The sequence below is a fragment of the Protopterus annectens genome, chromosome 7.part0 (assembly GCF_019279795.1).
Source record: "Protopterus annectens isolate FY-2018-M chromosome 7.part0, PAN1.0, whole genome shotgun sequence".
In the NCBI taxonomy this organism is placed as follows: Eukaryota; Metazoa; Chordata; order Ceratodontiformes; family Protopteridae; genus Protopterus; species Protopterus annectens.
Window position 1 is genome coordinate 463192744 of NC_056739.1, and position 16528 is coordinate 463209271.

At 38.2% G+C, this 16528-nt stretch overlaps 1 protein-coding gene across 3 annotated transcripts in view; it reads right to left on the bottom strand.

Annotated features, from left to right (window-relative positions):
* Positions 1-16528, bottom strand: part of LOC122806542 (espin-like) — a 484803-nt gene that overhangs the window by 19109 nt on the left and 449166 nt on the right. For all 3 annotated transcript variants that reach the window (XM_044077044.1, XM_044077045.1, XM_044077046.1), the window contains 2 exons: positions 5843-5979; positions 5609-5749 (listed from right to left, as the gene is read on the bottom strand). In XM_044077044.1, the coding sequence (XP_043932979.1) occupies positions 5609-5749; positions 5843-5979 (278 nt within the window). The remainder of the gene's footprint in view (positions 1-5608; positions 5750-5842; positions 5980-16528) is intronic.

A 16528-nucleotide genomic window follows, 5' to 3' on the forward strand; every position in this document is an offset into this window, starting at 1 on the left:
TAACTGTTTCCCATGTCATACTTCAATTTTATCCTAAATACACACCATTCTGTTATGAACTTCATAACTTTGATTTAACATACATGGTTAATACTACTACTAACATAATTCCTATTCATACTGGGTCTCATTAACGTAGAGACCTGTTCTTTAGTATTGGCTTTAATGGTATACTGTCATTTAGTCCCTTACCTCTGTTGCCTCTTAACCTGACTATCCACCTTACTTCTGATGTCTCTGTTTTGTTAATTATATCTCCCACTCTATCATTTTCACTAACTACTTCAATGGCCATAAATCTAAAATTATGTGTGGAAGCCATTTTCAACATGTTTGGCCAAAGCATTAGTTTTATCTAAGTTCCTGATGCTTAGTAAATGCTCTCTTATCCTTGTTTTAAATTCCCTATTCATCTTACCTATATAGTAAGATGAACACACGTTACAAATAGCTAAATAAACTATATTTTGAGTACTGCAAGTGGCCGTAACTTTAAATGTGAACTCTATTCCTATAGCAGGATGTTCAAATGTATTACTATAATCTATCCATTTACATTGGGTACACTTACCACATTTATTTATTTATTTTATTTCCAGTTTGATAACCGGGGAAGTCCACTGGGCCCGAAAGCCCGTTTTCAGTGGAGGCCCGGGGAGAAAAGCTCCATGATAATACATTACATACATTACATTACATATACACAAAAACACAGCAGAAAAGCTCTAAACTAATACATTACACACAAAAACACTCTCTGTTCTAATAGCATAGTACTTTAACAATCTCCAAAAAGAATGAAGTACATTGGGCAGTATACATAAGAAAATGATATATTAATGCAACTGTAATGTTAGTAGAGTAAGAAAGAAAAAAGGAAATTATGGATAGAGTTTGAATGCAAGAGCAGAGAAGCATGGGAGAAGTGAAGGAGAAGCAAATAAATTAAAGGAGAAGAGGTGTCCAGAAGAGGATAGAAAGAGGACAGATAAACTAATGTTCATTTTGTGATTGAGTACAGAAGAACACCTTATGTAAAAGGCAAAAGATTTCAAAGTGAGAGTAAGCATACAAGTGGGCAGTGGGATGAGAGCACTTGAAGGAAGGGGAACCGGGGGGGTGGGGGGGGGGGGACTAGGATATATTGAGATCTAGGTAGGAAGTATACAATTACATTTCCAATTTTGGGAGAGGTGAGAATGGAGAAGAGATTTGAAGTGTTCATAGTTTGTAGTGACTCTTAGAAGGGAAGGAAGTGAGTAACATTTTTTTGCTGGTATTGTTCCTACATGTTCTTCTTTTTCTTTAGCTTTATTCTCTGTACTAGCATAACAAAGGTGTCTTTTTAGTGACTTCTTATTTCTATAGCAAAATACTGGTTCTTCTCCAACCAACTCTTTTATATGCGGGTCACTTGTAAGTACAGGCCAATGTTTCCTCACAATATCTTTCATAATCCTAACATCAGACGTATAATCCGTGACTATTTTAACTTTATCTGAGTAGGATATATCTGTTTTTCTCATCATCTGACTCTCTCCTTGTGAGAAATAAGGTTTGCCCTTTGTGGGCCTCAAAGTCTTAACTTCTGCCATTACTTCTTGTATTTCATTGTGATTATAACCTCTTTTTAAGAATTTCCCACTCAAATCTTCTATCTCATTTTCAAATGTTGTCTCTTCTGCTGTTAATCTTGAAATTCTTAATGCCTGCCCCTTCACAACATTTTTAAAAATATGTTGGGGGTGCATACTCCCTCTATGTATATATGTATTCGTGTAGCACTCCTTTCTATATACTTGGGTTGAGAAACTCCCTTGTGGGTCCCTGTTCACCATTACATTAAGGAAGGTGATATTACTTTCTGAATAACTCATCTCAAATTTTAAAAAGGTAGTGCTCTCATTCAAGCTCTTGTGAAAACACATTAGCTCTGGCTCTGTACCCTGACATAACAAAATGAGGTCATCTATAAAGCATCTGTAGAATTTAACTTGTTGCCACTTCTCAAATACTATCCACTTCCTTTCCCAGTTAGCCATTACTATATTTGCGTAACTATTCGCACTTGAAGTGCCCATGGCTACACCTTCTTTTTGTCTATAGGTCTTATTACTGAATATCATGATGTTGTTCTCTAGTACTTGTTCCATTAATAAGCATATAAGTTCTACTCTACTAGCTGTGTATGATCCTTCTAACATTAAGTATTCACGTAACATCTCTACTCCTATGTCATTAGGGATAGCGGTGAATAGGGAGTTGACATCCAATGTTACCATTAACAGTGTTTCACTGGTCCTTGAAAAAACTTCAGTGTATCTAAATAACTCAGTTAAGAATTGCTTGGTATCTGTTAAAATCACTTCATTTTTATTAACTATAGGCCTTAACATTTTCTCTATATAAATTGATATGGGTTCCGTTATCCATCCCCTCCCTGAGACAATGGGCCTTAGGGGGGATGTATTGGATCCTTGTGGATTTTTGGAGTACCTTGTATTATAGGAATTAATGGCTTCTCTACCAAAACATAGTCATATTGTTCTTTGGTAATTTGTTGCTCTAATAAACAATCATATAAAAGTGTTTGAAATCCATACTTAACATTTTCTACTTAAACAGCAGTAACAAGTTCATAAACATTTTCATTTTGCAATAAACTCAACATCTGTGAGTCATAATATGGTCTGTCCATTATAACAATAGGGCCTCCTTTGTCAGCTGCTCTTATCACTATGAATGCATCATTCTTTAACAACTGTAATGCCTTATTTTCCTCTCTAGATAAATTATATCTCTTACTTTTACTCTTATTCACATATTATTTTTCATATAGTTCATGCTCACATAAACTGTTGAAAACTTCTACAACTGGGTTATTTGGAGGAATATATGTACTAGGTTTTTTCAAAACAGATTTATCATGCACACTTTCATTACCAAACAACAATTTCAATTCTACATTTATTGTAAATTTCTTAATGTCCAAAATATTGTTAGTTATATCTGTCCTCTGGGTGGGAATAAAAGATAAACCCTTCCCCAAAAGTTCCTTTTCATGAACTGTCAATATTCTGGATGAAATGTTCCATACCAGTGTATCCACTTCCATTAGTTCTGCCATTGGCGCTTCACATTGCGGGTTTCTGATCAATCCTGGAAACCTTTCCTCTTCACTCGGCCCCTGCTCTGTGATCTCCCTCTCTCATGACCTAATCTCCCCGATGCTAACTTGATCGGTCAAATTGGCAATTCTGGTGTTTCTATTAAAAATTTACTTTCTGGTAGACTTTGGATGTGTTGCTTACCAGAAGTGCTCATAGGCTTGTCTGCGACCTGATTGTTATCAGTATTCACTTGTTTAGAAGTGCCTTCACTCGATTGAGTAGCATGAGTTACATGTTGGTCTGCCTCAAACTGTTTTTTTAGTTTTCAGTCTCCCCCCTGTAGCTATCACTACAAGTCTACCAGTCAGTGTGGTCAACAAGGTCCAGTGGTGTGCAGAGTGCCAGACATTATGAAAACTCCTAGTATTTCTCAAACAAGGGACTGCAAGGTTACATATATAGCACCTGTAACCACAGAGATGCACTAATAGAAGTCTGGAGTAGTGGAGTATATGCTCAGTGCACATGACTTTCCCTATAGAAAAGCTTTTATATCAAGTAGATTACATTATTCAGCTGCCAGTTTGAGAGGAACAGGATGTGGGTTTTTGTGACTACTGACCTGTGAATGGACATGAAATGTTTCAGATTCTTTTAACATTTTGAACAAAAATGTGTGATGAAATAGTGAATAATAAACATGTTTGTGTATGCAGGATAAGTTCATTTTAATATGTCGATCATTTAAGTATATTTGTTCTGTTTTTATTTGATTATATTTTATAGTAAATCTTTGTTTGCTCTACTAGCTTAGTGGCTATGTCTATAATGGATGGTCAGCTCTGTGATCTTCCTCATGCATAGTGGCAGTTCATAGCTAACAAGTTTTTGGAATATACATTGGACCATTCTAATGAACAGGTGAAAGCCAGTTCAACTAAAAAAATTCACTCATCTATTTCATTAAAAAATGGAAAATGCGAATGACACTCAGTGTTCAGTTGTCAGTAAAACTTACAGCAAACCATAAAAGAAAAACAAATTATTACAAAATGTTCTAATCATTGAACATTTGATATAGACAGCAGACAGTTGACAAGCTTTTGGAGGTAAACTTTAGATCTTGGGCTCCCTGTCTATAAGATGACTTCTTTATTATAAATAAATGGTTTTGTCAAAGAATGGAGCCCACAGTTATGTGTATGTATACTCAGGAAGAAAGTAGATGGCAATACATGAAAGAGAAATTAAATATTTTAAGCTATGAATAAGCTACAAAAAGAAACTTTGTTGGGAAAAAAGTAGAATGCTTATAACAAAAACTTGGAGGGAGGTGGACACATGGGAGACATAGAGAAGTATTTTCCATAGAACGAGGAGTTTACACCTGCAATATAGCTACCCCCTCCCCCAAAGCAAATAAATCAGGAGAAAAATGTAATAGTCTAAAAGAATGTGTGGTAGAAACATAAATATAATTTTGTGCTTTGGAAAGAAGTGCTAAGATTGAGATAACGTGGTATTACAGAAAATAAGGGAAAAAAAGCAGCCAAAGTCAGTAAAATTGTCCATGCCTATCATCAGACAGTACTTTTTTGTCTTTGTCTATAAATTTGGTCCCTGCTGTAAGCTGCTGTTGAATTTATTGGGATTATACTGATGTTATTAGAATCCCGAGTAAAAAATCTAGCACTTGCTTTATTAAGTGTCAGTGCTCTGTGAATGTATAGAGCTGTCACCAAATATTTAGAGACCATAGTGTTCCATGTGTGGATTAAAACCTCCCATTCAAGTAATGCATAATGTGATACTTGGGCATTCTTTGTCAGTTTCTCTAGGTACAAACCCAACTACCGATATACTTCTTTGGAAATGAAGTAAATACTATTTGTACTGTGAAAATATTGGCATCCATTTCACATCTGCATCGCTATAAATTCAGTGGCAGTTCTGTCAGTATTATAGCATTTAATTAGGAAACGTTTTTTCTGGCAAACTGTGCTTCCTTCTGGATAGAGAACACTACTGTACAAAATTCTGTGGGACTATCACAAAGTAGATATGTGGCTTTGTTTTTAGGATTCAGGGTCATTCATGAACAGTATACAAGAGTGCTGATACAAGTTTATGGGAAAGTGCTGCAGAGTTAAGGTGGAACTTTTTGTAGAAACCCAGTTCACCTCGTATTTAGTTGTATCTGTTAATTAAGAAATTTTACTATTAAAAAAAGGAAAAAAAGCTTTCATTGTGCAGTCATCTGCAACTTTTCCCCAGGCTGGTTTAGAGCCATATCTTCACATATTTTTAATTATTTGAAACATGAGCCATTAAAAAGGATGGACAAATATACACTGAGAAATGTGGAAACATATGGGTGTCAGCTGAATAAGACATTCCTATGTATCCTTTGATGAATTCTTTATTTTTCATATCTAGGGAAACCATGACTGAAACTTAATTTCTTTCCCAGGACCCCCATCCTTTCTCTTCACACTTACCTATCTGCCTTCCATTTCTGATGCTGAAGATTTCTGCTCTGTAATTTCTCCATTCATGATAGGTAGCTGATCTGAAGGTGACGATGGTGTACTTCTATGGGAACCATCTTCACTTTTTCTGTCCACACTGAGCTTGCGAATCTATGTGACAAAGCAGAGTTAGAGAAATAAATAAATCATATCCATGTAGGCTGCAGAGGTGACAAGCACTATAGGTTAAAGGGCGTTCCTTACATTTTTGCCACTGCCAGAGAACACAGTCGTGACACCAGTTGACTGGTGGATGGGTCGTAAGTTTATTCCTGCTTTCAGTTCAGAAAGAAGCTGTCTACTGCTCAGACTTGGCTGTGTCATGTTAAACCTCTTCTGTCCTGCAAAAGATAATGCATAGCACATTGATTCAATCAGTACAGAAGAAAATAATGATTTCATTAATTTGCAGAAATATTTTACAGCCTTAAAAGTTAAAGCTACAAAATGTAATCCAGTACCAAGTATTAGTGTTTATCTTTCTTTAAAAATGTGAATTTGAAGGCACTGCATTATGATCCAATAAAATACAACATATCGAGTGTACATATATCAGAGATATCAGTGGCAGTATATATATCTGCATGATTCCACTCTGAGTAACAGAGATCCACAAAGCCACTTAGAAACAAATTAAGCCTAAAGGATCAAAATTAATTTTCTTTGATTAATCCACAAAAAATTAAATGCATTATTTTACCCCTATACCCCCTTCTGCCTAGGTGCCATCAACTCGGGTTCGAGTCTTAGTAACTTGGTGAATTAAAGATTGAAAAAGAAGTTGGTTCCATGCTACTCATACCCCTTTACGTCCATATAATTTGGTCACATAACTGTGCAAAAAGGGGAAATGCCATGTAACAGATATCAAAATACATGCCAGAATTGTAGTCGGGCAGTATAACTGGAGTAATAGCAAACCTGATCAGGGAAAGGTAACATCAGGAAAAATGGAACAGAAAGCGCTGGGTCCATGACATAAATGTTGACTTCATGAACAGAAATCTATGTGACAGATTTTTGCCTTCCTCATACGTAAGACTGGCAGCTGACTGCACAGCAATTTTGGGGTTCTAGATGATTGTCACTGTTGAAGTGGCATCCCATCCCCATGAGCAGAAATGGGAAAAAGGGTTGTAAATGATGCTTTTTTGGAAATGGCATGTGAGCACTACAAATATGTATAAGTGGAAGAAGGGATGACACTGACAAGAATGGAGTACATGTTGAAAGGCTTGACTTGTTCGATAACTACCTTAAAATGAGAAAAAAAGTGCTAACCCAATAAGATAAATTGTAGTGGTTTGAAAAATGAAGCCAAAAAAGCTGAAGAAAACAACAAAGTAAGCATAGAGATCTAGTAGTACAGTTTGTAAAGCTTTCATTGTCAGGGCAGCAATTCTCAACAAGAAATCTTCAGCTTATGTCTCATGCAGTTTAATGATTTTATCAGACTGATATTTCAAACAATGACATTACAAAATAGCAACAGATGTGTGGACACATGATAAAAAAAATCCAATGGAAAACAAGAAAACATTCTATAGGCATTCTATAGCTATGTCAAGGATCTAAATGGCAATGCTCAGATCTGCTCTGAGCTACAACAGAATGCCATTAAATATACTGATCCCAAGGATATTGCCATACCCTGGCAGATCAATTCAGTGCCAACTTCAACCCCTCTCACTCCCTAAAGGGCCCATCTCAATACCGAAAGATTGCCAGATTGCTCCTGACTCCTTTACTCCATGCTAAAGCTGTTCAGGCTGTAGAAAAGTTAAATGGTGTACATTGTTTGAATTATTAAAAAGTGTTATGTTGCTTGCTTAACTGTTTCAAACCTTTATCTGAAGCTTATAGGAAAATGTTTTGTTAACACAGACACAAGGCAGATGAAAGCATATATGATTTTATTGCTGACTTAAGTAATTACTTTCACAGATGGATGAGTGGGTGTCAGGTCACCACTTTTGAGGGACTGGCAGACCTTTTGGTGAGGGAACAAGCCCTCAGTACTTTGCCTGATGACATGAGAGTCTTGTTAGCAGACTGTGAGTGCAACTCTGCAGAGGAGATGGGGAGAAAAGGCGATCTCTATTTGGCTATTTGGCCAGCAGAGCACCACTGCAGAGGAGAGGGATTCCCAGTGCTGTACATGGAAATAGGGGAATCCATTGGGGGGGGCAGTCTAAACCAGTCCAACAGAGTACACCAGTAATGGGGGAAAGTAGTAATCCAAGTGCATGGTTAGGGATTAGATGTTTCAAGTGTAACCAGAGGGGAAACACAGCAGTTAAATGATCATTGAGGCAAGGTGAGAAACAGACGGTGAGGGAACCAACAAGTGTTGATGGCAAACTGCCAGTGGTAAGTTGTTTAGAAACAACTGGGTGCCAAATTATCACCAAAATGATATCCTATCTTAGTAGATGGTAAACAAGTAACTGCTAAGAGGGACACTGCTTCTGATATAATCATTGTGAGGCCTGCAGTGGTTTGAGAAGAGCAGTACTTGCTTGGGCAGTCTGCTCCAGTCAGAGCATTGGGAGGTACCCCATTCCAAATATATTTGGCTAGGGTTCATCTTGACAGAGAGGGTGGAAGAAGAAGCAAGCAAGTAGGTGTGGTTGAGGATATTCCTGCAGATGTCCTGATAGGGAATGACTTTAATGATGCAGTAACTTGTGTGCATGCAGTCAGACTTGGAGAAAGGCATGTAGGTCCAGTAGTCTGGAACAGACCCAGAAAGATCTCATACCTGAATCTGGGACTGGCATGGTGGCTGTTTTAGAGAAGGTGCTATCTGGTAGCAGCAAGTCTGAATGTAAGCCACAGCTGCTGGTGGGTACTGATGTTCCCTTGGGCATGGTGACTGTGAGGATGGAGGTGAGTGGTGATCCCAGAGTAACAGCAAGGCACAGCTGTCAGAAGTGACTAGGCTTCCTGTGGAAGGGGAGCTGGGAAAGGTCACGAAGGTAGAGTTGAGACAGGCTCAACTTACAGATCCTTCTTTACAAAGCTTGAGGGAGATGGCTAATGAGGCACCTGAGGCTCAAGGAAGAGGGGAGTCTGTATACTGGAACAAATGTTTGCTGTACAGAGAATGGGCTCCTGGAGATGGGCTAGAAGGTGAAGTGATATGGGTTGGTAGTGCCTAGAGCTTACTGTCTGCCACTCTTAGCTATAGTGCATGACAGTCCTTTCTCACGTCATATGGGCATAAGACATACTAAGAGACATATTATGAACATTTTTTATTGGCCCGGGATTGTGAGGGATGTAGTAGGATATTGTAGGACTTGTGAACAGTGCTAAAAAGTTGGTAAAGTAGGGGACAAAGGGTAAGGCTCCAGTAATGCCTTTGCCTGTTATCAAAGTGCTGTTTCAGAGAGTGGCCTTGGACAATGTGGAATCCCTGCGTACTCCAAGTTCTACAGTTAAGAAATACATCTTGGTGGTAGTTGATTATGCTGCCAGATATCCTGAGGCAGTGGCTCTGTCATCTATTGTGGCAGAGAAGGTGGCAAATGCTTTGATAGAAATCTTCAACAGAGTAGGTTTTCCATGGGAAATACAGACTGACAGAGGAACCAAATTCATGTCAGACCTGCTGACTTGATTGTGGAAGCATTGTGGGGTGAAACATCAAAAGACTACCCCTACCATCCCTAGACTAATACTCTTGTGGAGATGTTAAACTCTATATTGAAGACTATGCTATGGGCATTTGCAGACCAGTTCAAAAGGGAGTGGGACAAGTCTTTGCCCCATCTGTTATTGTACCACAGGAATCTACAGGTTGAGTTGTTATGTGGACATAGGGTGGGGGGGCTTTAGATTTAATTTGAGATGAGTGAGAAGGTGAGAGTAAATTTCATAAAGAGTCTGTTGTGGCTTATGTTCTCAACTTTCGGACAAGACTTAAGGAGTTCATGGTTTTTGCTCAAGAGAACCTAGCAGTGGCTCAACAACAAAAGAAGGTGTGGCATGATAGGAATACTCTGGCCCGAGAGTATGCTGAGGGAGAGAAGGTGATGCTACTTGTTCCTGTTAGAAATAACAAATTACAAGAAACTTGAGAGGGACCCTTTGAATGTGGTGAAGAAACTCATTGATGTGAACTACATGGTAAATTTGGTAGGTAGGAGAAAAGAGCACAAAATGTATCACGAGAATATGATGAAACCTTATCACATCAGAGAGGCCCTAGTATTGAGCATTTTAGGTGGATGTCAAGAAGAGTCTGAAAGGGATGTGGTAATTGATCTTTTGGATGAGGTTAGCATTGACACCTCTGTGGAAGAGATCACTATTTCACTGCAGTTAACTCCTAATCAAGTCTAGGAGATAAATATGGTTTTGCAGGAATTTGGTGATATGTTCACAGGGAAACCTGGGTATACTGACTTGGTGCAGCACCATGTGGACACAGGACTCCAAAAAGGGTTTATATTAAATAAACAAAAGTTTATCTAATTGAACGCTCACATGAGCGAAAATTGTGGAACTCGAAACCGCAATTGTAAGATCGTGGTACAGTGAAGATGGGAATATTTGCCCTTTCCTCACTGTAGTGCGATCTCGAGTCAGAATATATATTTAGCAGAGGGTGTGGGAGCGCAGCCCCCCACAATTGCAGTTTAAGTTTCTGGATTTTTGCTCATGTGAGCATTTGGTTACATAAACTTTCGTTTATCTAATATAGACCCCTCCAAAAACCTATTAAACAGGTTCCTTATAGAGTACTTGAGAGAGTGAAGCAGACTCTGAAAGAAGAAATAAGGGAAATGTTAGAAGTGGAGGTAATTCAAGAGTCTAACAGTCCTTGGGCTTCCTCAGTAGTGCTAGTGCCAAAGAAGGATGGTAATGCGAGATTCTGTATAGACTACCAGAAATTAAATAGTTGCACAGAGTCAGATGCATACCCCATGCTGAGGATAGATGAAGCCCTAGAACAGCTGGGTGGGGCTAGGTATCTGACTACTATTGATTTGACTAAGGGGTACTGGCAGGTACCCTTGACTTCTGCTGCAACAGAAAGGTCAACTTTTGTAACCACTTGCAGACTGTATGAATTTACTAGGATGGCTTTTGGAATGAAAAATGCTCCAGCAACTTTCCAGAGGCTGCTAGACCACATCCTGGTAGGAGCAGGGAAATATGCTGTAACATACTTGGATGACATCCCTATTTACAGCCACTCCTGGCAGGAAAATCTCCAACATGTGAGGGAAGTCTTGGATAGATTAAGTAGGGCAGGATTAACCATTAAACTTAGTAAGTGTCAAGTGAGTATGGCAGAGATCACTTACTTAGGACACAGAGTGGGAAGTAGTAAAATTAGGCCCGAACCTGTCAAGGTGGAAGCTATCCAAGCATGGCTAGTGCCTGTTACTAAGAAACAAGTGTGAGCATTTCTAGGTACAGCGGGGTACTGTAGGAAATTTGTGCCCAATTACAATAACATACTGTACCCCTTACTAACCTAACTAGGAAGAATAAACTGGACAAGGTAGCGTGGACCACAGATTGTGAACAGGCATTCCAAAAACTAAAACAGATTTTGTGAAGACCCCCCTGTGTCAGCCAGCCCAGATTACAATAAAGAATTTATTGTACAGGTAGATGCTTTGAATTATGGGGTGGGGACTGTGCTCAGCCAAGTTTCTGAAGACGGGGAAGAGCACCCAGTGGTTTATCTGAGACATAAATTCCAACCTAAAGAAGAGTGTTATGCAGCTGTGGAGAAAGAGTGTTTGGCCATAGTGTGGGCATTGCAAAAGCTGTGGCCCTATCTTTATGGGAGAAAATTCACTGTACTCACAGATCATAATCCTCTAACATGGCTTAATATGGTCAGTAAGCAGAATGCCAAGTTACTGAGGTGGTGTCTGAGATTGCAAACATATGATATCACCATACAACATCACAGTGGGGTTAATAATGCCAATGTGGATGGATTGTCTAGATAAGGAGTGGGTTAATATTCCCAGGTAGACCCGTATCTCTCAAGTGTCAGTTTTCAAGGATAACATGAAAACCATTTTGGAGTCATAAGGGGGAGAAATGTGAACAAACTGAAAACACTGTCATATGTGTTAGCATGTCTGGCAGAAGATTTGTGCATATTCTCAGATTAACTTGTATTGTATATCAGCATGCTTAATTGTGAAAATCTAAATAAGTTTTCAAATGTTGAGTATTTTCCTGTTTAAACAGAATGTTTATAGAATCTGTCACTGCTTTGATACATTTCTAGCTGCTCATGTTTGAGAGAGACATTCTAAAGTATAAACTGTGGAGAATCAGCAGAACAGTGAGTGATGTCATTAGAATGTTCCTGGTTGCTAAGAGATTATTTAAACAGCTGATTGACAGAAAATATTTTTTAAACAGCTGTTATATTTTGAAATTAGACAGTTGAAACTGCAGTTTTTCAAGTTCTGAGCAGACACCAAGAAAAGAGAACGCCCCACAAAAAAAAAAAAAAAAACAACTGTAACCTTGCCTTGACCTTCCTACTGTATCTTATAGTAGACCAAGGACAGCATTCTTTAGTTAAATAAGAAAAGCTTAGTTATTATTTCTAGCATAATGGACTCCTATCCTGCAGTTTGATTTTACATTTCTGATGACCGAATTCTAATGTTTAGTGAGAGTTATTGATTTATAATCTTGTAATCATTTTACTTATTATTAAATGTTTTTCATTACTTTACATTGTGGCTGAAAAACATTATTTTTCTTTAGCAATTAGAGAGTGCTTCTCTACTCCCCAGGTCACCTTGAAGGCCTGGCTGTTCTGGTCATAGCTATCATTTATTTTGATAATTAATTTTTATAATTGGACACCCCATTTAGAAGGGCATGAAGACCCTCTGATTGGTGGCAGGGATACTGCATTATTTTGGGAAAGAGACGCAGCTGGAAATATGTGTCAGGCTTTCTCAGAAATGTTTGGATGTGCGAGATTTAAATTCACTTTGAGTGTGAGTGTATCAGAAGTCTTAAACTGGGATACTTTGCTCTGAAGTGTGTAATAAGAAAATACATTTGGGTGGACAGAGGAATATAGTCCAGTCCTAGAAAACAGAGTGCATTCCTTTTGTGCTCTTAGGGGAAAATTGTGAAATATTACTTCTGTTTAAGTGACAGTCTTATATTGGAGTCAGTAGTGGGGACTGAATTTCCTTAGTTACTGACCCAGGATAGTAAGGGACGTCATTTAATTGTTGGCAGTCTGGCGAGATATTGGCTGGACGTCACAGCATCAATAAAAATATGTGACAATAGCATATATTAACAGCAAGCTTGTGTTTAAGTAGGATAGTTTTAATAATGTAACAAAGTAAATGTAATGATATAGTGTACTGATTTCCTCCTTCTAAACTACAACATGCATTGGCTATAAATATGTAAATACTCATTGTAAATATAAAAATTTTTATTGGGTTTCTCTTCTCTAATATTTATAAATAGTAACTAGCAACTAGTAAAAAGGAAATATATTACCATGTATTTCTGCCCTATTGTACAGTTACATTGTAACATATCTTTTTGAACTCACTGTGTGAATTATCTTTAATATTGTACCTACACTGTTTGCAAATGCCACTGTGCCTGGATTGTGGCTGAAGTGTCCAATGACCAGCCCACCTACCTATTTATAAATGAATGCATACATCCATACACACATGCATACACATTTAAAATGTAAAAGCTCCTTCACATCTGGAAAATGTCAGGCATCTTACATTTTTTACAATTTAAATGGTTTTACGCATGCACACACACACACACACACACACACACACACACACACACACACACACGCACACACACACACACACACACACACACACACACACACACACACACACACACACACACACACACACACACACACACACACACACACACACACACACACACACACACACACACAAATAAATTTTCTTGTAGTTCTCACAAACTAAGGAATTTTGAATACAGCAAAATTTCTTTTCAGGAAGGAGGACACATGGTAATAAAATGGAGCAAGATGTTGCTGCTAAGATCTTTTGTAATAACGTTGGTGAATAAGAATCTAAATGTACCAACTGAAAATATATTGTTGACAAAAAATAGCTATTTATATTAGGTAAACAATTCTGAATTAAAAAAATAATGCACCCACTGGTGTAATAGACTTTGTGAAACTTGGTACAACTGCAACATCCATCACTTTTCTTTATGAAGAGCTTGTCTCTGAAAACTAAAATGATTATTAGATAAAATCATGTAAAAAAACTCACTGAGCACCATTTTATCAGTTAAGTAACATGTTTGACATCAGGAGTAACTAAAATATCACTGTCCGTCACTTCAGTATCCTTAATTTTGTTAGCATAGCCTACTGACTCCCTAATATAAGACCACCAATTTTTAAAAAAATATTTTTGTTTTTGATAAAAATAAACAGGAACTCTGTTTTAAAGGAGGACTGGCCATATCTTTAGGAACTCAAGGAATGCCAGTTATAGCCAGTCTCAGCTGGGGGGACTTTAATGTATTCAGAAAGCTCTGGGTTTATATAACCATCAATAAATTATAACTCTGCTTGATAGACCTCCTGCCTAGAAGCATAATCAATATGTTTCTTAATGACCTCTTCATAAAGCAAGCCATCTGACAACACTTTCAGCGTAGCATTCTCATAGTCAAAGAAATTCATGATAACTGTGGCTCTTCTCTTGTCCGCATTCATGATGCTAATGCTTCTTCTCTTGTCCACTTTCATGATGCCAATGCTGCTTCTATTGTCCATGTTCATGAAGCCAATGCTACTTCTCTTGTCCACTTTCATGATGCCAATGCTGCTTCTCTTGTCCATGTTCATGATGTCACTGCTACTTCTCTTGTCCACTTTCATGATGCCAATACTACTTCTCTTGTCCACTTTCATGATGCCAATGCTACTTCTCTTGTCCATGTTCATGAAGCCAGTGCTCCTTCTCTTGTCCACATTCATGATGCCAATGCTGCTTCTCTTGTCCACGTTCATGATGCCAGTGCTACTTCTCTTGTCCATGTTCATGAAGCCAGTGCTCCTTCGCTTGTCCACGTTCATGATGCCAATGCTGCTTCTCTTGTCCACGTTCATGATGCCAGTGCTACTTCTCTTGTCCATGTTCATGAAGCCAGTCCTCCTTCTCTTGTTCACGTTCATGATGCCAATGCTTCTTCTCTTGTCCACGTTCATGATGCCAGTGCTACTTCTCTTGTCCATGTTCATGAAGCCAGTGCTCCTTCTCTTGTCCACATTCATGATGCCAGTGCTACTTCTCTTGTCCATGTTCATGATGCCAAGATGCCAATGTTGGAGTAATTTTTGATACTGAACAACAATTCAAGATGTTTTAAACTCACATTCTAATAACATCTCTTTGGTTACATTTAAAGGGATGCCTTGCGTCTGTTTCACAAATTTTCTCAAATTCTAGCACTGCGGATTGTAGTGGGCGATTAAATGTGCTCTATTTTCTTACTTAATTGGTCATATTAGTCTTAATATTGGAATAACATGGAAATTCAAGTTACAGGTATATAACTCTGCAAAGAGATGGATTCTACAAGATTTATTCTAGTAGACGAAACAAAACTTAGACCTCTTTTTAACAAATATAGTTTACTCAAACTGAGCATTCTTGAAAACAAATTGATAATTATGAAATGACTATTTGAAGAATGTCTGTTTGCTTTTATAGTAATACTCCTGAAATAAGGAGAGCAAAGTTATGCATCCAGCTTTGTTCCTTTGGCAACATTGTCTTCATTGCCACTGTTGCTTCTGACTTTGTGAAAATGATTGCTTTTTGGTCCCTGTCTTCTCTGAATTCACCAGGCCATGCCACAGAAAAAAGCCATGTTGCTGTTGAGTGACCACCTTTTTGTTTCCTGGTTGGTTGAATAAGAGAGTTCAGACCTGATTGAAGTTCAGTATGTTTCTGTGGTAAGCATGGAGACCTCTAGGGAGACCTCCTTTCCCTGGCTGTTTGCTACTGAAAAAAAAACAGCATCTTCCTCTTGACTGGATACAGGAACAGCAGCAGGTTTTTGATTGGATAGGTTACCTTCATCAGAACTGCCAGTGTTAGTATTTCATAAATAGAATTACTTTTATAACTACTGATATCCATTTGATTTGACTCCCTAATATAAGACCACCAATTTTTAAAAAAATATTTTTGTTTTTGATAAAAATAAACAGGAACTCTGTTTTAAAAGGGGACTGGCCACATCTTTAGGAACTCAATGAATGCCAGTTATAGCCAGTCTCAGCTGGGGGGACTTTAATGTATTCAGAAAGCTCTGGGTTTATATAACCATCAATAAATTATAACTCTGCTTGATAGACCTCCTGCCTATAAGCACAATCAATGTTTCTTAATGACCTCTTCATAAAGCAAGCCAGCCGACAACACTTTCAGCTTAGCATTCTGATAGTCAAAGAAATTCATGATAACCGTGGCTCTTCTCTTGTCCGCATTCATGATGCTAATGCTCCTTCTTTTGTCCACTTTCATGATGCCAATGCTGCTTCTCTTGTCCATGTTCATGAAGCCAATGCTCCTTCTCTTGTCCATGTTTATGAAGCCAATGCTACTTCTCTTGTCCATGTTCATGATGCCAATTCTGCTTCTCTTGTTCTCTTGTCCATGTTCATGAAGCCAATGCTCCTTCTCTTGTCCATGTTCATGATGCCAATGCTCCTTCTCTTGTCCATGTTCATGATGCCAATTCTGCTTCTCTTGTCCACGTTCATGATGCCAATTCTACTTCTCTTGTCCACTTTCATGATGCCAATGCTGCTTCTCTTGTCCATGCTCATGAAGCCAATGCTACTTC